General features: G+C 31.6%; 3 protein-coding genes across 6 annotated transcripts; 2 read left to right on the top strand and 1 right to left on the bottom strand.

Moving 5' to 3' along the window:
* The first annotated feature begins 847 nt into the window (after positions 1 to 847).
* Positions 848 to 4198, top strand: LOC112736883 (uncharacterized protein At1g01500). 4 transcript variants are annotated; one of them, XM_025786531.3, is made up of 3 exons: positions 848 to 1466; positions 2262 to 3048; positions 3645 to 4198. In XM_025786531.3, the coding sequence occupies exons 2-3, from the start codon at positions 2347 to 2349 to the stop codon at positions 3870 to 3872; spliced, it is 930 nt and encodes a 309-aa protein (XP_025642316.1). In that variant the 5' UTR covers positions 848 to 1466; positions 2262 to 2346; the 3' UTR covers positions 3873 to 4198. The 4 variants fall into 4 exon arrangements, with proteins under 4 accessions (XP_025642316.1, XP_072069205.1, XP_025642318.1 ...); XM_072213104.1 differs by having other exon boundaries at positions 1076 to 1653; XM_025786533.3 differs by having other exon boundaries at positions 1076 to 1683.
* Positions 4199 to 4752: 554 nt separating this feature from the next.
* LOC112736881 (BTB/POZ domain-containing protein At1g63850) lies at positions 4753 to 8056 on the bottom strand. Its single transcript, XM_025786528.2, has 2 exons — positions 6619 to 8056; positions 4753 to 5351 (listed from the first exon to the last, which is right to left on the bottom strand). The coding sequence occupies exons 1-2, from the start codon at positions 7864 to 7866 to the stop codon at positions 5067 to 5069; spliced, it is 1533 nt and encodes a 510-aa protein (XP_025642313.1). The 5' UTR covers positions 7867 to 8056; the 3' UTR covers positions 4753 to 5066.
* Positions 8057 to 20612: 12556 nt separating this feature from the next.
* LOC112736882 (probable receptor-like serine/threonine-protein kinase At4g34500) lies at positions 20613 to 24150 on the top strand. The gene is made up of 7 exons (XM_025786529.3): positions 20613 to 21496; positions 22377 to 22481; positions 22591 to 22713; positions 23018 to 23188; positions 23270 to 23399; positions 23489 to 23698; positions 23801 to 24150. Exons 1-7 carry the CDS (start codon positions 20886 to 20888, stop codon positions 23915 to 23917), a joined length of 1467 nt encoding a protein of 488 aa, XP_025642314.1. The 5' UTR covers positions 20613 to 20885; the 3' UTR covers positions 23918 to 24150.
* The last annotated feature ends 1107 nt before the right edge of the window (positions 24151 to 25257 follow it).

Raw genomic sequence — 25257 nt, 5'->3', positions numbered from 1 at the left:
GTAATTATTTTTTTGGTTATATATCTTTTTTATTTAGATATTTTTTCCGTTTCAAAATAAATTTTCTTTTACCTTTTAGATTCATTAGAAATTATTGTATCTAAAAGCTTTTAGAAAATAAAACTTATTTTAAAAATAAAAAATAAAAGAGATAATTATTTTGTCTCTAGACAAAGAGCATACAAAAGAGTTTATCCTTTAATTTTATTTTGATTTGATTATGCCTTTGCTGATGCATTGCATAGTGCCGACATTAATGCATTATTTCCATGTTTGGCCCCGTTATTATCCCTAAACATCTTTGAAGTACCAAGTACATGTCCTAATCCTTGAAATCTTTGTTAAACCTAATTGTTTTTTTGGTAATTTTCAAATTGAACGAATTAAAAACTAATCTACTTAAAATCTGATTTATATAAGAATTTAATATTAACTAATAAATTATATAAACATGATATTCGAATCTCTAATACTTATTTTTTTTTTTTTGGTGACTATCTCTAATACTTATTTAAACACATGAATAAAATAACTGTTCAATTGATTTAAATTAAAAAAAATTGTTATAATTGACCAGGATGAATTATTATAAATAAAATAAAAAAATCATACAAATTTCATTAAAAAAACATTGCTATTGCAATTATTTATCCTAAAGATATTAATCAAAATTCTATGAAATTTTTACAAACCAGTCACAACTCACAACAGAGTGATCAGTAATCAGTAATCACCTGATTTTTTGTATTTATTTTTCATTTTTTAGACAGTTGTAATCACCAGATAATTATAACAAAAAACTTAAGAGGATCTTATGAGAAAAAGACAAGTGCCTAACCTGAAGAGAAAAAGAAGATACATTGATATTTTTTTCGTTACAAATTTTGAGGAATCCATAATAATATTAGCAAGCAATTGCAACTTTGCAAGTAATCTACTTTCTAGTTTCTACAGCCACTGAAAAAACGAACCTACGACACAACACAACACGTCGTTTTCACCTCTCAAATTTTAACGGTTCCTCTGAATTCTCAAACTCCATAAATCACACTCTCCTTTGTTGGATAAGATCTTTGAGAAATACTGCAATTTCTCATATGACCATGGACCCCACACTCATCTTCATTAATATCAACAATTTTTTTCCAAATAAACCTTCTTCTCTTCATACTTCAACCCATAAACACCATAAGTGCCAGCCCATGATTTATAATTTCTGAGGGATTATCATAGAATCCGAGATTCTTATCTTGGTTTTTGGTATCAGTTTCATTGATCCCAACAACAAGGGGAGAATCCTCGTTTCTCAGAATTTTCCTGAGCTATTTGGATTTTGAACTCAGCTCCGAATTAGATTCTGGGTCTGACTCAAAAAGCTTCCTTTTGTTGTCAAATATAATAAAAATTCGATTTTTCGTTTCTTATTCTCCTTTTTTGCTTAAGCTGAGGACACAAGATATTTTGCGGTAAGTGGGGTTAGTGGTTGGTGTTAAGTAATCATTTTTTGGGGGTTGCATTTGCATCGTTACTTAACTCATGCTAGTGATGGTTTTGTCGGGTTCCTGTGACGAACGTTTCTGTGCGTCGTTATTCACCGGCTATTTCATTTTTTTGGGGGGTCAAACTTCTCCATCAAGAGAAGATCGATTTTTGGTTCGGGATTTTTTTTTTTTTCCCCATCTGGTGATTAATTCTGCTGCTGCTTGCTTAGTTTCACTGTGTGCTTTGTGGTTAAATTTCTTATTTTTGTTTGGATAATTGGAGAGTGCTTTCATTAGATTTAGCCACCGAACAGATAAATATATTCGAGGAGTTTCTAGATTTATCATCTTCACTTCCCCCTTATCCTCTTTTTGTCTCTTCTTTCCCAAGGTTTTCTACTTGCTTCTTTTTGGTGCTCTCCACTGCATGAATATCTTTTTCTAATCTGATTTCTTTTAATTCTTTGTTTTTTGATCCATCAGTTTGGTTTGCTGAATCCATTTATTTTGATTGTTATCTTTTAAGTCTGATTGAGTGTGTTTGCTATGTCTTCCTCAATTGGGTTCTGTCTCTCAAGAAACTATGTTGGTTTTTTTAGTATGGCCAGTGTTGTTCTGGTTGGGGCTCTTAAGTTGGGTTGGAATTATGTTCTTTTGCATTAGTTCTTGTTAGATTTAATTGTGTGTTCTTTTATGAACTTGTTCTGGTTGGTTTTGTTTAGTCCTCCAAAATCTCCTGTAAATTGAGCTGAATTTTGTTCCTCTTTGACTTAATTTCAGTGGATTAGTACTTGGAAAGAGTTGTTCATTGATCCAATTGAAATGAAGGAATTGGAGTAGGGAGGAGAATTGAACTCTCTTGGCAATGGAGAATTCTTGTAAGGCCAATGGAAATGGGGTAACCGATAATGGATATGCCGTTGTGAGGCACTCGTATCAACCCTCCATGAAGCCATCGTTGCCTTGGCTCGACATAAGAGTATTCTATGTAAGAGTTTGTAAGTGTGAGCTTGATCAATCCACTCCTGAGGTTCTCACACTCAATCATGTTCCTTTGAATCCGGATACCCTTCTCGAAGTTAATGGAGTTCGCGCTGGTGTATATTCTGATGGGGTGTCAACCCTTCTCAAAAGGGACAGGGTCGACAGAAAATCGGAAGAAGTAACATTTGTAAGCACTGATAGCATAAGGATGTGTGGCAGTGTGAAGTTTCAAGTGTTTGATAAAGATGCTCTGCTTCTTTCCGGAGTTCTAGAATTAAGTAATAGCAACGGTATTGTTAGGGAATCGAGCTATAACGGACAAAAATGGAGTATGAACTGTGAGTCGGATGTAATAGCCGGCACCGGTTTCTTTAAGGAGAATCAATTCCTGTTCCGAGACTCAGCTCCACCTACAATTGAGGTCTACATTGCCGGGTCCTGCTCGGGTACTCCAATTATCTTAACAAAGACCATGCAGCTCGGTTCTCAGAAGAAACATACAAGGAAAAGTGCATTGGATGCAATTCCTGAGAATGATGCAAGTGAAAATGGGAAAGATGCTTATTCACCACTTGCTTTGCAGGTAATTATTGCTCGCCACATAAGCTCTTTTGTGTTTCTCAAATTATACTATTTACTATTATGCTATGTTGGTTTGTCATTGCGGTTAACCTTATTGTTGCTTTTGCTTTATCTAATCTTGTTTTTACCACCTCAATGCACTTTTAGGCTGAATTTGTTAATTGTCTTAGGATAGAAAAGACTGACGCAGACGAGATATAAGAAAATTATGAATTTTCATCGGACATAGATATTTCTTGTTTCTGTATTTATCTTCTCTAAGCAGGTTTGTGTTTTCATGTCTCTATACTTCTGTTCCGAGAACTAAACGGGACCTCAAGGAGTCATTTGAAACCTAAGACGGAATACATTTCGTCGAGGGAGATATAGCTGTCAAGATAGGGATGACATTCATTCCTGCACCTTCATTTTAAGTAGTTTGGTCCCATCTCCTTGAGCACTTGTTGTAAATTAATTAGCACCACATGCTCATTGTGGAAATTCCTTCCCCTGATAAGTATTGGAAAATTGACAACCAAACAAATTAGAATAGGAATCTCCCATTTGCTTGCAAATTACAGACCGTCCTTTCTTAGTACTCGTCTATCAATCCTGCAGGACCCGGATTACCTTAGCGACAAACCAGAAGACGACTATTATAACGGGCTGTACCCGAGAACAGCATATGCAGATGGTGAAGATGGAGAACTATCATGGTTCAATGCTGGTGTGAGGGTGGGAGTTGGTATCGGACTTAGTGTTTGTCTTGGAATTGGCATCGGAGTTGGCCTACTTGTTAAAACCTACCAAGGCACCACTCGCCACTTCAGAAGACGGTTATTATAGTTGGTGCTTTTTTTTCTTCTTCCCCGTTGATCCAAAGTCAACTAACCTACCTTTTGTACACACCCTCCCTGAATCCAAAGACAACAGGTTAATGTTTTTTCCAACCGAGTGCAGCAAATAATTGTTCTGTTTGGCTTGTTTGATGTATATGTAAAATATATAGTTTATTTTTAGTGACTTTTCTCTTTTAGTTGTGATCTCAAGTAAAAGCAGGAAGAGTTTTTTTGTTATTTAATCCTCAACTCATTCGGATGGTAATAACATTGTTGGATTTGCCTAGTGATGATAACAATCAACCTTCAATAAAGAGGAAATTGATCCATAAATGGGTGGCTGTTATTTTCTGTGACTTTCTCAAAATTGATTTCCCTTGCTATGCTAACTTCCAATTCGAGGATGACAACGTTTTCTCACCTTAACATCAATTAAAATAGTTGACGGATTGAATTGACTGACCACTTGCTTCAAAACAAAACAATGCGCTATTGGTTCATTCCCTTTGCTGGTTGCTCTTGTAGGTCCTTCCTTCGTAATCCAAATGAATTGGTTGGTTAAAATTTGATCCCTGCAAATGTCTCTATCCCATCTGCTTGAGGTTGAGGTATACATAAAATGGTCACTAAATAGCTCTTGCGACAATTGCACTTGTTTAACTCGCCAATTTTATGTCCACAAATCAATTACGCTTAATTCACATCAAAACCACAGTAACATTCTTCAGTTTAAATTAATATAAGCCAGTCACGTTATTAACTAGCTTCTAGTCATTCATGAAAACCAGAGTTATACAAGTGAATTGAGCTAAGATCTGCAACGGACAAACAACAAAGTAGTTTCTTTTCAAGGTTGCAAATTTGAAATACTTAAATGTAGAATCGGATTATCTTCAAACTGTTCTCTATTCAAAGCTAGAAAACACCAACTTATTTGAAATGGGTCAAATCACGGGTCCTATTTTCATTTTGGACTTGTAGTTTCCTATGCACAGTTTAACCCATAACCTACTAAACCGTTTGCATCAAAGAACTAGGCTAACACCTCCAGACTCGCTGCAAGGACTCAGCTGGATTTACTTCATATGTACAATGTTAATGTTCAACTTCCTGAACATGAGTTAGTTATGGACATGGACATATACACAAATATTGACAAGAAAGCAACCAAAAGAAGGTGCAATCAACGGAAACATGTCCCTTATTGATCAAAAGTGCTATCTGGTTTCAGAGGTTGGGCGGCACGCCTGAACCAGGTGTTGAATGCTGTCACCAAGTGAGGACAATCTTCAACGTTTCGGGTTGAAAAGCTTAGGCACCGCTGCAACAGTTCCTGAGCGTCAGACATAGGCAGTGTGGATATGATCCGCAGAAATGTTTCTTCCAGCTCCAGATATAGCGATTTATTGCTGGGTGATATTGGTGAAACGTTATCTTTGCAAACCACCAAAACGGGAAGCCAATCTTCTACTAGTTTCCTTCTAACCTGAACAGAGCAAAGAAGAGGGATGTGAATACACGAGCTTACTATTGATATTTCTAAACTAACATTTGGAATATCATGCAATAGTAACTTATGGAAGCTAATTAATCTCAAGCATGAAATAACAATATTAGGAAACACGAACAGTACCTGAGAGAAGGCATGCAGATTACAACTGAAATCAGTCTCAAATTAAACCTCTCATCAAGTAAACCCCTTATTTTTACCCCATACAAACATACCCTTAAGATGAAAGGCACCAAAATGATATGCACCACAAATAGAATACAGCTAAATATACACATATCTCTCCAGAATTTTCTATGCAACTTAACTGCTGAAGCATTATATTCATAATAAAATGGAAAACTGAAATGTTGACAGAAACTAACAATGCAACAAGTAACTATTTTTTTAACCTTCAAACAATTATAATTTATACCCCTGTAGATTCACAATGAGTAAGATGGGGGATTTACCAATATGGCACCTAAACATTCCTCAGATAAAGCAGTAATGTAAAATAAGGCACCAAATGCATGTCCCACCAAAAGGGTAAAGCCTAACCAAGAAGAAGTGCAGAGCCCCCTGGCACCTCAGGAACTTTTTGTTACCTTTTAATTGCATTGATTTTAATGGACATAGACTACCCTTTTCAGCCAGCATTTTTGCAAATTTGTTAACATCCCATTGCCAATGGGGAGGAAACTAATTCCTATTATTCGGTCTGTTTTATACAAGCAACAGCCCTTATTACTAACACACTTTTTCAAATAAACCGGAGCTGAAATCAGAGAACTAAAGCAACAACTACTCAACTCCTTGACCTCGCGCAAAAAGCACCATCACAAGTCATAACCATAGCAATATGCTCAACTATTCAAGCACATATAGAAAAATCCTGTTTAGAGTCAAGAGTACCAAACAATTCGAATAACCTAGAGAAACACCAGGTAGATCATCAAAGATCAAACAATACCTCGGTAGAATGAAACTTTCAGATGATGTCATAGAATTAACATTAGTGACATGGTTTCAAATCGCAAATTGCTGCCCCCAACCCTAATTGCAGCGTGAATAATAATGTTACAACAGTCACCACAATCACATCACAATAGCAATGGCAACCTCTATGGTTTCCCAAAATTTTCAAAATAACAGCAATTATAATGTAATTGAAACAATTGTTAATGTAACTTCCCATACATTAGAAAGCAATATCCCAAATGCAAATGCAAAAGCTATAAGTCTAAAACGAATCGTACGGTACCTGCTTCGATGCCAGAATAGTGCCAGCACTAACAGCATTAGCGAGCTTGCAAGTACACCTAAGGACAACAGCAGGGAGGCCAGGCACAATGTTCCTCCACGCATCATCGCGGAACGCCCTCTGAAGATCGGCGGTGAAAGCGGCCTGCTCGCTCCACTCCCTGACAGCAGCATCAGCCACCTTCAGCTCAATCATCCTCTCCACAAGCCACAGCAAATGTTTCCCATTGGTCGAAGCCTTATGCAGATTCAACCTCTGAAGAGCCTCAGTTTCGTTATGGTCCCCTCTGAACACGGGACTCGAATAATCCTCCAACGATTCCTTCACCGTCAACAAGCTCGTTTTGAACGCCTTCTCCAAAACTCTCTTCGCCGATTCCTTAGACGAGAAATCTCTTAGGATCTTCGCCACGAACGCCTTCACGAACGCTGTGTTCTGGTAATTGTTCATCGCAGAGGAGATCAGGCCTTCAAGCATGAGCTCGCAAGAGTCTTCTCCGACCGGTGAAACCCTGGCGAGAAGCTCTTTCGATTCTTCTTCGCTGAGGAACGGGATCAGGCTCAGGACTCGCTTTTCTTCTTCTTCCGTCCATGGAACTGCTTCAAGGAACCCTACGCATGACCTGACACAATCCTCGAAGAGAAGTTCTAGAGCCACCGGGAGGAGATCGAGCGCGGTGGAGGCGCTGTCGATTGCGGTAGCGAAATCGTTGGTGTAGAGAAGCTCAAGCACCGTGAGATGCGATCGGATTGAGCCAGGTGTGGGAGGAACTCCGAGATTGAGACGGAAGAGCTCGTTTTCTTCGTCGGAAGTAGTTGTGGTGGAGGCGGAGGAGTGTTCCGGTGGCGGAGGAGGGTGGACGTGGCAGATCCATCGGTCGGATAAGAGTGCGGAGAAGTACTTCGAGCGGCGGAGGACGGAGGAGTGGAGGTACACGTGGAGGTCGGAGATCGAGACGGAGTCGGCGGAGGTCGGGGAGGAGGTGGGTTGGAGGGGGGAGACAGCGTCGATGAAGAGACGAAGGACGACGTCCGCGGTGGACGAGTCGTTGAAGAAGATTTCAGCTGCGGCTGCGTCCCCGGCGGCGTTTGTGGTGCTCGGGGAACGGTGGAGGCGGTCTTGAGAGACTTCGGTTAGGGTTTTATCGGAGTATGAAGAGTTAGCTATGGTGGAGGAATGGCGACTAGCGGCGGCGGCGGTGGTGGTGGTGCGCTGCCTCTTCTTGGAAACGCCGGCGCCGGGAAACATTTGTCGGAGACGGAACAAGAAAAATGGATTGAAATGAAATGAAATGAATTTTTCTTTTTTAGTAGAAAATGGAAATGGATCGAGAACGGTGAAGAAAGAACGCGATCGCAGGGGATATGAACGGTGTCTTTTTGTTTGTTTTATTTATTATTATCTTGTCTTAATGCCACATATTCAACGAAAAAAAATCATTATTTTCAACATTTTAGTAAGATAATATTAATTTATTAGTATTTTTTATTTGTACTAATATTATAGAAATATAAATTTTTTAAAATTATATCAATTATATCATGATATTATAGATTATGACACACAAAATTTATAAAATCAAATTATTTTTATAAAAAAAATTTACGGGACAAAAGTCTTCGTTCGCTAAGAAGCCAAAAGTCTTTATAAAAAAAATCAAATAAGTTATTATTTTTTATATGAAATAGTTTATTTTTTTATAAATAATTAATTTTAACATTCATTATCTTAAATTTAAAAAAATTTAATGTGTATTTTTTTACATTTGATTATATGTTAAGTTTATTGCACAAATAGAAATATTAATTTTTATGTCTGTTATTTAAAAATATTTTTTCTCTATATATATAAAAATATAATTGTATATTAGCATACAAATTTTATATTAATAGTTATAAAATTAACTCAAAATTATATTTTTAAAACAATTGAATCTTAATTCTAATTTTTAATCGCAACGTTAGTATTCATTTCAAATTATCTGTAATAAATATTTGAAGAAAGAAAAGTGAAAATATAAATTAAAAAGATAAGTAGTGAAAATTTAAAACCAAATAATAATAATAATAATAATAATAATAATAATAATAATAATAATAATAATAATAATTTAAATTATATTATTTTGTTAATTTTATTTTTTGTAAAATAGAAAGGTAGAAAAAAAAACATAGAGAATGAGAAAAAGGAGAGAGAAAGATAAATAAGAATGAGAGAAGGAGTTTATTAATTTTGAAAAGAGAAATTTTATTTTAATTGTAATGAAAAATTATCTAATGACACATTTTAGTTTGTCAAATTATTAATATAAAATATAAATTATAAATTATATATATAAATATATAATGAAAAGCGTAGAGAGAAATAAAAAATGAGAGAGAGATAGATAAAAAAATGTAGAAAGGGAGTTTATTAATTTTGGAGAGTCTTCTCAACTTTAATAAGAAAGTTTCATGATACATTTTAATTATTAAATTAATTTTTTTTCGATTGTTGTGTTACAAACTCGACTCAAAAAAGGGAGAAAAGACACAAAACAAATCCTACATTTCAGTCATATTTTCTTCGACATTGTCATTAAGAATAATGATCAAGAATAGGACAACACTACTAATATTAAAATGTCCGAAATACAAAAACATCACACCTAATTCAAGGACTAACACCAAATCAAAAAGTAAGTTCTCCAACTAAATACTAGAGCAGCAATAACTCTTGCTATGTTGTCTTCACCTTTTATTGCAATATTCCGTCTCCAGTATTGTATAAAAGACCACATTTCTATGATCAATGTCATAGTTGCACACGAAAATAATTTTAGTGATCACAGAACTTTTCATTAGCACTACAAGACTTTTCTATTCTCATTCTGATTATTGACATTTTTTTTCTAATTGTTTATGAATTTGAACTCCTTGTGTAAAGCATATTGAACCTTAATATTATTGAAACTTTACAGAAAAATTTTCAATTTATTTCTTTCAAAATTCAGCCTCTAATATTTATCTTCTTTTCTTTTGACCTATCTCACCAAGATTACTTCATTGTTTTGAAGACCACCCGCTCTAGAATTGCACTATACTCCTCCAGCAAAAATTGAACGGAAGTTTCAATGCATTCCGCCAAAGCATTATCTCTAAAATCTACATTCAAAAACTCACATAAAACCACAACAATATTATTCTCAGCATTCACAAGATAGCCACCTACTATACATTGCTTTGAAGCAACATATTCAACACAAATCCACCAACAAAATTAATATTCAATGTTTACATTCGATCCTAGACTACTTGTTGCTCCTTGAACAGTAGTTGACTGCTCTTCTATCCTTTTTTTTTTTTTGTTAAGAATTTTTCATTCTTTTAGCTGGTACATAATAAACTCCCATGCATTCTCCCACGATATATCCTTTCTTTCAAAAATAAATTGGTTTCTAATCCTCCATATCACCTATACTATTGCAAACCAACAATTTATCCACTTTCTCCTTCCCACTCTTACCACCTCTTGTTCACACCAAGATTCAAAGAAACTCCTCACTCCCTTTGCCTTAACCCATGTAATTCCCCCCACAACCATAACTTTATACCACAAACGAATAACATAGTTACAATGGATGAAAAGGTGATCTATATCCTCATCATCTAAACTACATTAAGCACAAGTTACCTCATTTGTACCCACCACATTAATCTGGGTCAGCCTTTTCATTGTGTTGAGCTTGCTTAAAATCAGAAACCAACCCATCATCTCCATCCTCGGAAGTATTATTTTCTGCCAAATATTATCAAAAGTATGACGTGTTTCAGGAAAGTCCAACGCTTTTGACTCTCCTGAAGTGATGAATGACTTTACTGAAAAACTTCCATCCTCCGAGCAACTCCAAATGAGCTTATCTTCTGTACTTGCATTTAAAAATTTTTTTTATAATAATACTAGTAATTCCTCACAGTGTTTACACTTCCACTAAAAAAAGTGTCTCCATCTCAGGTTCAGATCCATCTAAAGCCGTCCAAAAAATCACAGTTAGCAATAGTTTCTGCTTGTTGGGCAGAAATCAAATAAAGCCTTGAAAATTTTTTTCCGAGCCTCAAATCACTCAACCACTTATCATCCCATAATTTTGATTTTTCACCATTTCCAACACACATTCTAAAACCCGTTGAGCTTAATTCTTTACACAGTTGATTACTTCTAACTCCATTATTTATGATATCCTTCCATGGTCCGTTAGACTTAGGTACATTATGCTCATCGACCGGTTCATCTAAAGGTACCACATTACACGAAGATACGATTTTCTTTCACATTGGTTTATCCTCTGTTGAGTATCTCCACCACCATTTAAACAGTAAAGCAGCATTTTTAATAGTGATATCTCTCACTCCAAGTCCTCCATGCTCGTTTGGCTTTTGTGTAGTGTCTCATGCTACAGTTGGTAACTTTGTTCGTCCTTCTTTTGTACCCTAACAAAATTTTGATTGCAGAGAGATGATCTTCTTAGCCATTACCTTAGGTAGTTTGAATAAACTCAGATAGTAGATCGGTAAATTATTTAATACCGATAATAATTGTCAACCTACCCGTTCTTGACAGTAACCCTAACTTCCATTTTGATAGTTTTTTTTTCCATCTTCTCAATAATCGGTTTTCAAGTTTTATTAAATTAGTTAGTAATATATAATATATAATATAGTTATATTTTAATTTTAATTTTAATATTTTAATTTTAATTTAATTTAAAAATTAGAGAATGTCATGTATATATTTTGATGGTCAAATTTGTAATTAATCATTGATAATGATATATATAGAGTAGGTGAAGAAATGAGAGAGATAGAAAAAAAGAGAAGGAGGAGAGGAGAATTCCTTAATCTTTGAAAAAAATATTTTTATTTCAATTATAATGAGAGAGTAACATGTAATATATTTTAATTGTAAAATTAGTAATATATAATAGATGATATAGTTAGTTTGGCATATTCTTTTAATTTTTTTAATAAAAAAAGACTAAATTATTCAGAAAAAATTAAAACTTAAGGAGGGAGGGATTTTAATTAAGAAAAAAATAAATTAATTTTAAGAAACTGATTTTTTTTTTCATTTTTATTTTAGTTGATGTTATTAAATTCTCATTATAATGATTATATGATATTTTTTATATACTTTTTTGTCTTATTTAAGGTTAATTTTTTACATGTTATTTTATTGTTAGTGAATCACTTAAATATTGAACAATTTGGTGTTTAACAAATTTCTGGAAGCGTTTTTGACATAAACAATTCGCTAAGAGAAGTATAATTTGACGGGAGCATATTATCAATCCTGCCAAGACGTGTATTATCAATCTATCAAAGACGTATTGTAGAGGAAAATATTTTTTATTCATAAAAATATATCTTTTGGACGTATTGTTAATTCCCAATTTTTATTAACTATACAAATATGTCTTTGTATTTATACTTTTTTATATACTGTTTTGTGGTATTTTAAAGCAAGAAAATTAATAAAATAATAAAATAAAGAATTAATTAATCTTAAATTAAAATAATGAGATATATATTTTATAAAAATTATAAATATAATAATTATTAATTTTTTATTAATTTTTTTCTTTAAATAATCTAAATTTCTGTTTTGTAATATCAAAATAAAAAATTATTTATTTAATAGATATATGATAAAAAAATACTACTTTAGAGAAAAATTTGAGTATTTTCAAATATGATGAGATGGATATTGGGCTAGTAGCGTACCAGTAGTGATGTAATTAATAAAATGAGAGTGAGTGAGGAGCTAGGCGAAGAAATGGTTATCTTGAATTAGGAGGTGGATAAGGTTAAGCTAAGTCTGGATTATTTGATCTGATAGGTTGAATTGATTGATAGATTTATCCAAAGGGATGCATTGGACGGTGCCCTGTCCTACCACATAAACAGATGGACAAATCACATACAGCCCCGTCTTCAAGTTCAAACCAAATATGTTTCCGTTTTGGATAGAAAGAGACACGACTGTTATTACTTTTAGCTTTCTTTTCTTTTAGGTCTACCCGATTAATTAAGTTAAAAAAAAGTTAAATAATAAATATTTATATTAAACATAATTTATAAATAAATTATTTTTTTTAATTTTTTAATTTAAAAAAAAATATTTTAAAATAAAAATAATAAAAAAATTATTATAAAAAAGATAATTTTTTATTTTTTATAAACACTTCAATAATTTAAAAAAAAATTATAATTTAATTTTAAAAATTATATTAAACATTAATATTATAATTTTCATAAGTTAAAAATAAAAAATTACTTATGAACTTATTTAAATTGGTTCTTAATATAGCGTGCAAATATATAGCAGTATAAGTAGGGATGACAATCGGATCTAGACCCGTCGGGCTGACCCGCGTAACCCGCTAAAAGGGCGGGTTGGGCTGAAAAATTGGGACCGCCAAATAGCAAAAGCCCGCCTAACCTGCACTGCTTAAATTACGGGCTTTTGTGGGACAGGGCAGGCTTCCTCGCTGGGCTTAGTATTTTTTTGGCAAGGGATATTCTTATAATATTTTTTGCCAAAATCCAACTTCTCCCAACTCAACTTACAAGAGAATAAAGATAAAAATTGAGTGTTTTGAATTATGTTTATTTTGTTTTAGAAACAATATTTATAATTATGTTTTGGATTATGTTTATTTTACTTTGGAAACAATATTTATAATTATGTTTTAGATGAAAACTTGGTTTATAATTATGTTTATTAGATACTTATAATTACAAAGACTTTAATGTTTGTGAATATAAAAATTATAATTTATTTATACTTTTAGAAATTATAATAATTAAAAGTAAAAAAATAGAAGAAAGTTTTTTATTCCTTTATATATATTATTTAATAGTTAAAAATAAAAAAAGATGATATTTGACGGGCTTAGCCCGCCGTTAGGCGGAGCGGGTTGGGATTTTGGGACCGCCTCACTAGGCGGGGCGGACTTCCCCTCTTGTCACCCCTAAGTATAAGTCTATTATGGGTGGCAACATGCACCGTACATGTGGGTACCCAACCTGATCCCACCCGATTGGATAGAGTTGCCAACTCGATCCACAGTGAGTAGGATGGGGTGCGGATAGGGTTTTCGTATAGATCAGGTAGAGTGTAGGTTGAGTCTCAACTTTACCCGACCAACCCACACCCTATACATGTATATGTTATATATTTATATAAAAATATGTTTCCTTAATTACTAAAAAAAATCATTAATTGATAATTTAATGCTTTTTTACATAAAAGTTAGTTCTATTTTAAATTATCATCAAGTTATATAATAATGTTGCATCTTTTTTGTAACTCACGGATTAAGAATGGGTAGGATATTCTCAACCCACAAACACCCTTGACACTTACTTAAACGAACGAGTGAGCTAATTACTCCACCAACTTAAGTTAGTTCTTACCCTACTCTATTTTCTTTATTGCCACCCCTGACGTGTCTAAATAGAAAGTGAGTTGTGGGCTTCATTTTATTGGGCCTTGTGAGTTCAGTTAGCTTTAGGATCATTGCTTCATTCAGCATTTTGCATATGGCTCCTTCTATCTTTTTTCTTTTGAAAATTTTGTTTAGTAAAAAAGTGAAATTAGATAAAAATAAATAAATAAATAAAATAGCTAATGTTTAAAAAAGTATATATTATATATAATGCTTTTATTTTTTATATTATAAAAAATTAATTTTTAATTTTATTAAAATATACTCTTTATTATGGTATAACTTTTTCTCTTTAAACTTTGTCAACATTCTTCAATACTTTTTCTTTTTTTCTTCTTTTAAGAGATATGCTCATTTCATAAAATAAATATTACAATACACAAAAGACAATAATTTGTATACGTATATTTAATTATAAAATATTATATTATAAAAATAAATAAAATTAAGTGATGGTATAAAATATTTTATAATATTAGTGAATCAAAATTAAATTTAAAAACATTAGGTTTAACCTTACAATAGTGCTATATCGTAACGTTGTTATTGCTCCCATAGTCGATCCACCACTACCAAATTCAACATTAAATCATTAATACATTATACGTTAGTCTCTCAGAGTCAAAGTTGAAAAATTGTATGTTGGCCTAAATTGTTGGTTTTTCACTTTTAATCAAGAAAAACAACTAATTAAACAACAACCCAGTTCTCAATTTGAGAATATACTGTGGCCCTACATTTTTATTATTTACCAACAATGCCAACTGAATACATTAATTACATAAAAGCCCATAACAGTTAGAAACGCAAAATCCACAGCAACCTCAAAACTCCCATTATAATTGCATCACAGTCCAAGACCATGAGTATCGAGAAGGGTGAAGCTTGGATAAATTCAGAAATTCCCGATCTGATTTTTAAGAAAATGAATAATAGATCAATTTATATACACATTATTATTATTAAAAATGAATCGAAAATTCAAAACCCGTCATTTTTCTATTTCAATTAAAGCTTGACTAAATTTTATAATAGTATTTGAGATTTATAATTTTTATTATTTTAATTTTTTAAATTTAAAATTTTTTGTATTGATTTCTGAGATTTAGTTTCAACAGTCATATTGATTTTTGGACCATTTTTAACACATAATCAATAAATTAAATATTGAGTTAGTTCTGACTTATCACGTTAGGTATATGGTTAAATGATGTTTGTTCGTTTTAAAGAATGAAGAGAGGTAAAACGATTTGCATATCTCTTTTTTTTCGATTATTAGGTTACAAACTCGACATAAAAAGGGGAGAGAAGACACAAAACAAATTCTACATCTCAGTCATATTCCTTTTGGTGCCATCAAAAATAATGATCAAGAATAGGACAACACTACTAATATAAAAATATCCGAAATACAAAAAAAAAAAAAAATCCACACCTAATATAAGGATTAACACCAAATTAAGAAGAAAGTTTTTCAACCAAATCAAAAAGAAAGTTTTAATTTTATCTTTGTTTAAGCGCAAAAATGATGTGTTCGCCGTTTAGCCTGTATTTAAAGTGGTAAATTAGAGCTAGTTCAACACGTTACGTGCTAAAAAAAAATTTAGAGATTAATATAATACCAAAAATTAAGTTTTAAAGAACAATATAATAAATTTTAAATTTGAGAAACTAAAATAATACAAGTCATAAATCTAAAGAACTACTTTAGAGATTTAATGATAACATTAGTTATATGTAGTGGTATTTCTACTAAAGTGAGAGTTGATGGTTGAATTCATTGGTTATAGTAGGAATGGTACACGTTAAATGAAAAAGGAAGTTGAATGTGCTTCTCCACTTCCAACAGCATAATAATGTGGCATGGCCTTCGCTTTCGGTAAATTATTTCTTCTGGTCCAACTTGTGAAAGCCATCACCATTATTACTTTCATGAAATAGTAAATGTGAGGTTCTAAAGTTGTACTCAATTGTTTCAATATTCAAACTAATTATCATTTTCATGGCATTAATGCATGGCACATGGTGTATGTGGATGCCTTGCGCCATTACCGGACAACAATACAAACGCATTGCATATCTTCAGTTGTCCACTAAAGCTATAAATCATTACATTATAGGCACATCTCAATACACATTCATGACAAAGTGTGAAAATTATACAATTTTAGGAATTTTGTCTTTATGTTTCATTTATACATGATGTTTAGATAGACTTAATAAGTTTATGGCTGCACCTAATTAAAACAAGGATCCCGTTAGGAAAACAATGGACTATTTGTACAATGGGTTATTGAGTTATAAAATGAACATCTCCTATACTATCTAGAATAACCATCCTAGTATTAGGGATAATAAATATCTCCCCAAAAGCTTAAATTGATTTTGGGGTTCACCAATGATCGAATTCTTGACCTTTCGGATCTAGAGCTCTAATACCATATCATGATACCACTCATCCCAAAAACTATGAGAAAATGTAACATTAATGATTATATCTCTAATACTCCCTAAACCTCTATTGTACACATTGTACAAATATTCCATTAGTTTCTCATACTTTCCCTTAAAACAAAGACTACTCAAGTTTTTAATTTATAGTTTATGTTAGAATAAACCGATTTTTTTAATTTAAACCTAGATCATTAATGTTATATCATTAAAAAGTAAATATTAATGTGAAAGCATATAAGAATCTATGAACATAATTGAGGGTTAGTAATGTCAGTGTTGACTTGTACTAATTTGATCTTATTAATCGCTAATGATTCTTCCATTTTCCTCAATTAAAATCTTTAGAAGAGAGATGAATAACAACTCTTTTAACAGAAATGGATTGAAAAGACGACTTTAGTATGTTGGATTGAATTTTTAAAATTTTTATTTATATTTAGATGTGATTTTTATAAAATCTTAAAATCCAATAAAATAAAATGTTTAATTTTATTTTCGTTTAGACTTATTTTATTTAAATGTATTGGCCATAATAGGAATTATAATTTGATAATAATTTAATCTCTTAATAAATTACTTGAAAGTTGTTGAAACTATATATAATCGAGGGTCGTCCTTTGAATGGTTTTGATTTTTGAAAATACATAGGGGTACAATTTACCTGAAAACATTGAATAACCATGAGAGAAGGCAGCTAGCATATGTCTAATTTTTTCACGTACTTTGAGCTGTCCATTAATATATATTGCAACATGATTCATTGTAAACTACAACGAAATATTTAATTATGAGAAATGTTTTATACTACTAGAATTTATTATTTTTTATTAATTTAATTTTTTTAATTTAAGAATTTAATAATATATTTTTAATTTATATTTTTAAATATTAATAATTAATTATTAATTAAAAATAATAAATTTTATTAATCCTGTAATATTTTTTATTAATTATATTATCTAATAATACTATCTATCGTAATTTTTATTTTAAATATTTATCTATTTTGTGTTCTAAAAATATATATTACGATTATAAATTGAATATTTTTTTTATTAAAAATATAAAAAATTGAAGTTTTTATTTTATTTTATATTTATTAAATAAAAAATTAAAATCTTTTACTAATAATAAATTTATTATGTATTTTTAAGATACATGTTTGTTAGCTAATAGTACACTTATTATTTATTCTATTCAATTTTGAGAATATAATTGTGTATATGTGTTTTTTTTTTTTTTGGGCAAATTGTGTATATGTTGGAAAAAAAATGTAATTATTACGAACTAGCTCTCCTGTTGGATTCGGTGTGATGGTCAACCCAATAATACCCTTTGTAGGAGTATCTCGGTGCAAATTAAATAAGAATATCTATATTCAAATTTAAAGGATATCAGCTTAAATTTAAAAAAAAATCCTATTCAAATCTTCCCACAATATTTTATCTAAATATTATAAATAAAATGTTTAATGTGCGCCTCTAAAATATATTATCTAACTCTAATTCTTATATTTTTAAATTATTACTGATTTAAACGTTAAAATTTCTTAGATGTATCCTCCATTGTTAGTTTATTGAATCCCCTCTAATTGAAAGTCTGCCATTCTCCTCCTACAAGTTAACCGCATTTTTTTTTTCTGAAAATTATAGTTATTGGATTATAAAAGATGGTGACAGAAGCAGGAGCATCGCAGTAGGCACCAAATTTTTTATTATTTTTTTTCATACACAATACTTTTCATATTTAATGTAATATTTTATCTTTAAAATTATGCTAGTTTTATCGGTGAGTGGAGATGCTTATTTTTTCTTCCAAAAATTAAGGCAATAACATCTCATTATTATACGTTCTTAATTTCTACAATAATCGTTTTTTTTTGGACAAAAAATGATTGAATACATTGAGTTACGAAAGCTTGAATTACGTAACAGCTTCAGTGTCCTAATAAAATTATTTGTAAAATCCTTTCCCTTATATACGTTAAATAATGCTCAATTTGAATTGGTCGAGTGATCAGCTTATTTGTCCGTTTAAATAAGTATTGAAAATTTAAATTTTGTTTTATACAAACAGATTCATTGATTAATAGCAAATCTTTAAATGAAATTTAAATTTGTAATGAATTCATTCTTTACTTGTCGAATGAGAAAATAAGGTAAATAACTAAAAAAAAAATATGTTAAGTAGTGGATGGTGTGTTAACCTAATTTCCTTCAATGTATTAGGTTTGAGTAACTGAGCTAAGAAGTACCATATTGTCCTTTTCTTTAACATTATTTAATATTAGTTAATAAACGGACCAAATACAAAACGTACTAGATTGTGTTGTTACTCCATTAAAGGTTATATATTTATTTCCATAAGTAAAGAGCTATATATATACATATGAATATGAAGGTGAGTTTGGTGAAATTAATTGTCATAAGCTAGAGGAATATTTCATTCTTTAAAAAATCGTTTGGTGGTGAGTTAATATTGAATCACGTTCACGTGGAATCACAAACCAGTCAATAATATGACATATAAATACATCCAAATCCAGGGTCTATGATAATTAAGGATTATGTTCAAAGAATGTAATTTGATTGGCTCAAATTAAAAAATGGTCCAATATATTAAAACATGACTTAAAAATCTGAAGACGTAGCAGTCGGTTCAACAATGGGATACCAAATTCAACCCCTTGCTTTGTCTTATTTTGAGTCTCGTTCATTGTTTAAATAGGACCTTTAATTTAAATAAATCATTTAGACAATTAGGGTATCTAAAATAGACGTTTTCTCTTTCAGATACAAACAACTATATGTACCCTCTTTTTGGATAAAAGATACAGATGCGCTTATCAAGTCAAAAATAATCATATGCTTAAAAGACTATATTAAGTTAATTTTAACAGTCATCATTGCATATCAAACGGGATTTCCGATAACTCCAATTTTTTTTATACCAAGTAAAAATCTAATTATAAAATTAAAAATAATATAAAAATTTAATTTAAAAATATAAAATTTAATTATAAATTTAATAAAATTATAGAACTAATAAAATAATTAAACACTAATAGTAAAATTTTTAATAAAATTAGTAGTTCAACTTTTTTTTAAATGAAATCATAACATGCTTATTCTTCGAATGTGTTATCGTTTTAACAACGTCATCATCACCATCGTCGTTATTTTTTTTTTCTCTTGTTCATTTTTAATGTTGTCATTTTTTTAATATTTTTTTTGTTTGATTTCTTTTTCTTCTTATTTTTTTCTTATCATCTTCTGTCATTATTATCATTGTCGTTGTCTTCTTCTTTTTTTTCTATATATGTAAAAATTATAACATAAAAATTTTGATTCACAGCATAGAAATTTTAATACACAACATAAAAAATTCTTAAAGAATCACATATGTTCTAGAACATTAATATCTAACCCACAAAATAAGTATAGCATGTAAATTTTAGTATACATAAAAAATTTAATGAACAATACAAAAATTTTTAAATGACTTTATGTCTAAAATATTAACTCCAACTAACAAAATACATAAATTTTTAATGCACAATACAAAATCTTTGATATACATCACAATTTTTTTAAAAATTACGTATTTAAAACATTGATTTACTCATACCAATAAATTATATTCGTAATAAAAATTTACGTATTATATATAAAATTTTTTATGTTATATCAATAAATGTGTATTTCATATAAAATTATGTATTATGTAAAAAATTTATGTATTATATTAATAAGTTTTGATATTATTCAATAAAAATTTCTATACTAAAAATATATAAAAAAAAGACAATGACACATGCACATATTTTTTTATTAAATTTATGTCAATTTAATTGGAGTTTGTTAAAAAAAAAACATATATCGTCGCCATGAAAATTTTAATTTATTCCTTTACAAATGTAAGATTTTTTTCCCCTTACATAACACAATTTCATGTAATAATGAGTTCTTCCCAATTACCCAACATGTCCCCACCGTCGCACAGTGTGTTTCCTTCTTTTGTGCGTACAAAGTCAGCAATCAAAGGGCGATAGTGAGAGTGAGGGTGGCATTCCGGTAATTACACCCTCCACGCCAAAGCCCACAAAAAACACTTCACTTTCTTTTTCCCCCCCTTGTTCGTTGTTGTTTTTCACTTTCGTTTATTGTATCCGTTGAAACCCCACTCTTCCTCCACACTCTCTTTTCAATGCTTCAAAAACCCTCTCACAATTTTCTTAGCTACCAAACACTCCTTCTTCGCTAAGACAAAAAAAAAAAAAAACTAAAGTATTCACTGTTTTCACACTTTCTTCTTCTTCTTCACGTCAATGGCGGTTTCCGGTAACTCCTCCGGCGAACCTCTACCTGAATTGAACACAACATCATCGGTTCTAGGCGTGAAGCTCGTGGTTCTAGTTGCAATTATCTTCATTGCGATCGTGGTAACGATCTTGCTCATCTTCTTCTTCTGCTTCAGAAGAAGCAGAACCTCCTCTTGCAGAAACCACAGAACCCTCGGGAAACATAGCTCAGGAACAATCCCTCTGGTTTCAAAGGAGATCAACGTCGTCAAATCCCTAGATCTCGAACAACAACAGCAACAGCAACAGATTCTCGAAGACGTTGTTGTTGTTGATGATGATCTAAAGAAGAAGAAGAAGGAGGAGGAGGAAGGTGAAGGCACCAAGAATAAAAAGAGTGAGGGAGAAGGGAGTGATGACGTGTCAATTTCCGGTGGGAGAAGGAGTGAGGCGTCGTCGATGTCGGTGGAGGATCCGAACATCGGGTGGGGGAGGTGGTATAGTCTGAAGGAGGTGGAGGTGGCGACACGTGGCTTCGCGGAGGAGAATGTCATTGGTGAAGGTGGCTATGGGATTGTATACAGAGGAGTTCTGCAAGATGGTTCTGTTGTTGCCGTCAAGAATCTTCTCAACAACAAGTATGTTTTCAATTTTCATCTCCGTTCATTATTTTTTTAATTTTCTTTTATTATTCAAATTTTCAGTGCTTAAGCTATGCTTGTGTGTTTATTGTGTTACTTTGCTTCTTCATTGATGATGATTATTATGAGAATGTAAGTCGATGCAGTTAAGTATTATTTAGTCGACTCTTTCCCTGTTTATGCACATGCATGTATTCGTTTGTTTAATTAATTCGCAAGTGGGGAATAAATTTCTGAAATGGGATATTTAGGTCTTCATTCTGGTCAAAAGTAATTGAAAGTTGGATCAAAGCCGTGGAAATGAGTATTACATTTTGTTGAAATTCATTTAGAAAAAGTAACTGTCCACTTTGTTTTTCTTCTATGTTGTTAATTATATATTTTTAATGGCATGATATTAGGATATAGTTAATTGATTCTTTCACTATATAAAAGTCAATTTTTTATTTGGGGGTGGGGTAATGTTACTTTACTCTTTACTTTTACTTTCTGTCCGTTTATTTTAACATATTATTCCATGATTGCTGGATTAACTTTGTCCTTTGGTAAGACACTTTCTTAATCCCGAGAAAACTTTAGTTTATTAATACAGGAAAAGAGTTAATGTGTCTTGATTCTGGAACTGGATACAAGATTACAAGTTACGTTAACTAACGCGCTTTATGTCTATTCCGGGATTTGCAACTACTTATTACTAATATATTGTGGTAACATAAGTTACTTCAAATTCCAACTCATGCAGCAGAATATTAGGACTTCAGGAGTGTAGTACATGGAAGAGTCCTTAAGCCAAATCAAGTTTTCTGAAATAATACAATGCAACAACTATAATATAGTCCTATTAAATTTTTTTTTTTTTTTTTTTTTTGGTGAACAGGGGTCAAGCGGAGAAGGAGTTTAAGGTGGAGGTTGAAGCCATTGGAAAAGTAAGGCATAAGAATTTGGTTGGGCTGGTAGGATATTGTGCAGAAGGTCCTAAAAGGTATTGTTAATTATATTATTCTGTTTAATGCCTGATTTTCTTTTGATTCAAAGTCTTTTAGATCCCACTTTAATTTTTTAATGCCAATTTTGTTTATCATCTCATTCAGGATGCTTGTTTATGAATATGTTAACAATGGAAATTTGGAGCAGTGGCTGCATGGTGATGTAGGACCAGTTAGCCCCTTGACATGGGATATTCGGATGAAGATTGCCATTGGCACTGCTAAAGGGTGTGTTTATTGTTTACGGTTTTATCTCACCTTCTATATTTTTTGGTCTTTGTCAATGCTAGTCGGATTCTCTTACCGGAAATTTGACTAATTCATCTCAAGGATTCTATCTCGTTCTTTGATAATAGTAGATACTTATCATTTAAGGATTACTTCAATTTTTTTAATTTACTTTTATAATACAATTACTTGTTAAGTGGGATCTTTCATGTCCAATAAGTATTTCAGAATGTTATTTGTTCCATGATGATTAATAAATTATGTTATCTTAAGTGAGAACTAATGGTTCTGAATTGCGAAACAGGCTAGCTTACTTGCATGAAGGCTTAGAACCCAAAGTTGTGCACCGAGATATAAAATCCAGTAACATTCTTTTGGACAAAAACTGGAATGCCAAAGTATCCGATTTTGGACTTGCCAAGCTCTTAGGATCCGAGAAAACCCACGTGACTACGCGTGTAATGGGAACATTTGGGTAATTATTGCTGTTCATCCAAATCGAACTCATTTGGTTGTCTATACTCTACTATTTCTTATTACCACTAATTTTCTGCAGATATGTGTCACCTGAATATGCAAGCACCGGTATGCTTAATGAGCGCAGTGATGTGTATAGCTTCGGAGTTCTTCTCATGGAGATAATTACAGGAAGATCCCCCATTGATTATTCTAGACCTCCTGGAGAGGTGATTACTGGTTTTTGAACTGATTTTCATTGGTTCATTCGATGAACACCATAGTTACTTAACTCTGCTCGTTTTTTATTTTGATTCAGATGAATTTGGTTGATTGGTTCAAGGGAATGGTAGCAAATCGTCGTGGTGAAGAGTTAGTCGATCCTTTAATCGAGGTTCAGCCCTCTCAAAGATCCCTGAAGCGAATGTTACTCATTTGTCTTCGCTGTATTGATTTGGATGTTGTTAAGCGACCAAAGATGGGTCAAATTGTTCATATGCTTGAGGCAGATGATTTTCCATTTCGTTCTGTAAGCCCTTTATATGCTTTTCAAAAAAATAATAATAACAAAATCTATATGCCAATTCAATTTGCCTTAAATAACTAACTCTTGTTTTGTTTATTAAATTAGGAAATTCGTACACTTAAAGAGAAAGACAATGTCCCTTCTTCTGCAGATGTTTCGAGTAAAAGAGTGCCATATGAATCAAAATATGCAGAGTCCATAGGAAAATCAAGATGGAAATAACTGCTTGTATTTTATTTTTGGACACGCAAACTAAGGAGATCAAATTGTTTGTTCTTATGATTTTTTGTATGCCACGAACAAATTAAATTAGTCAGCATTGTGCATATATGCTATACAGTGTAGTCACTTGTTCAGGTCATGCACCTTTTTTGATGTATTTGTTTATCTTGGGAACATGGAAGAGATGAGCCTTGTAAATATGTATCTCAAGATATATCAATTTTCTGTCTGCATGTCGATGTGTTTTTGCAATATTACTAGTGTGTGTCATGAAATGACATGAAGGAACTTGTTAGGGATGGTACACTCTAACATTTGTGGGTTTACTAATCCAACTACAAATTTCATTGATAATTTTAATGGGATGACATGGGTTTATGTTGTTATAAGCACCAATTTGCAATAAGAGAATGAACGAATCAATTCCATACAACTTACAAGTACTTAACCTATAACTAATGAATTTGCAAAGAGGAGTGTTAGGGAGTAAACAAATTTTGTGATTTATAGTTATCAATTAGCTATCATTAGTATTTTTAATGGTGTGAGATTTTATCCAATAGTATAGAATTATTCACTTTTCTTTTACTGGTTAAGTACTAGCTAGATTTTAATAAAAGTACTGATCTCCTAAACTTTTTTATTTGCAAATTTACAAGACAATTGACATTGTATACTCCACTGCAAGGTTGCAATATTCAAAATTATAAAGCTTAATGTGATTATATTAAAGTTTCTCATTATTTATGAACAATGTTATATGAAACTCATCATTTAGGTGTTTATATATTTGGCCACCATAAAATTATACTTTTATGTTTCACGTCTCATTTATTTAAACTTGATATATAAGTACAATTTTGTAATGTCCAAATATATGAACACCTAAATAAAATTTATATAGCATTATTCTTTTTTATAACATAAATCGAGTTTCTAAATGTATTCCATAAATTTTTATCGGCGTTCATCACAGCATTAATAGATTTGTGCCTGTTTAAAATCATTAAAACACCTGGTTGGGGTATAACATGCTATCTCAAATACGAACAAAAAAATGACCAAGTTTCTTTCATCTCATCCTCGACAACTGCAAATGCAATAGGCAATATGTTTGAATTGCCATCTTGAGCAACAACCATCAACAACGTGCCTTTGTATTTACCATACAAGTGATTGCCATCAATTAAAATAAGTGGCTTGCAATACTTGAAGGCCTCAACATGTGGAAGAAATGTCCAGAACACCTAATGAAACATGATAGTATTAACTGAAGCAGACCAAGGTTGTGTTATAAGTTGAACCCAAGTACTTAAATAACCCCAGATATTATAAAAAAA

Source organism: Arachis hypogaea, chromosome 13 (genome assembly GCF_003086295.3).
Source record: "Arachis hypogaea cultivar Tifrunner chromosome 13, arahy.Tifrunner.gnm2.J5K5, whole genome shotgun sequence".
Lineage (NCBI taxonomy): Eukaryota > Viridiplantae > Streptophyta > Magnoliopsida > Fabales > Fabaceae > Arachis > Arachis hypogaea.
Note: the sequence above shows the minus strand (reverse complement) of the source record. Positions and strands in the feature narration are given on the sequence as shown.

What these genes read in the sequence shown, in the direction of transcription:
- LOC112736881 (XM_025786528.2), bottom strand. Translation starts at nt 7,866, where the DNA reads ATGTTTCCCGGCGCCGGCGTTTCCAAGAAGAGGCAGCGCACCACCACC. An exon ending in CTATTCTGGCATCGAAGCAG is followed by an intron (nt 5,352 to 6,618) that starts GTACCGTACGAT and finishes TGCTCTGTTCAG; the next exon opens with GTTAGAAGGAAACTAGTAGA.
- LOC112736883 (XM_025786531.3), top strand. Translation starts at nt 2,347, where the DNA reads ATGGAGAATTCTTGTAAGGCCAATGGAAATGGGGTAACCGATAATGGA. An exon ending in ATTCACCACTTGCTTTGCAG is followed by an intron (nt 3,049 to 3,644) that starts GTAATTATTGCT and finishes TCAATCCTGCAG; the next exon opens with GACCCGGATTACCTTAGCGA.
- LOC112736882 (XM_025786529.3), top strand. Translation starts at nt 20,886, where the DNA reads ATGGCGGTTTCCGGTAACTCCTCCGGCGAACCTCTACCTGAATTGAAC. An exon ending in ATTCTAGACCTCCTGGAGAG is followed by an intron (nt 23,400 to 23,488) that starts GTGATTACTGGT and finishes ATTTTGATTCAG; the next exon opens with ATGAATTTGGTTGATTGGTT. An exon ending in ATGATTTTCCATTTCGTTCT is followed by an intron (nt 23,699 to 23,800) that starts GTAAGCCCTTTA and finishes TTATTAAATTAG; the next exon opens with GAAATTCGTACACTTAAAGA.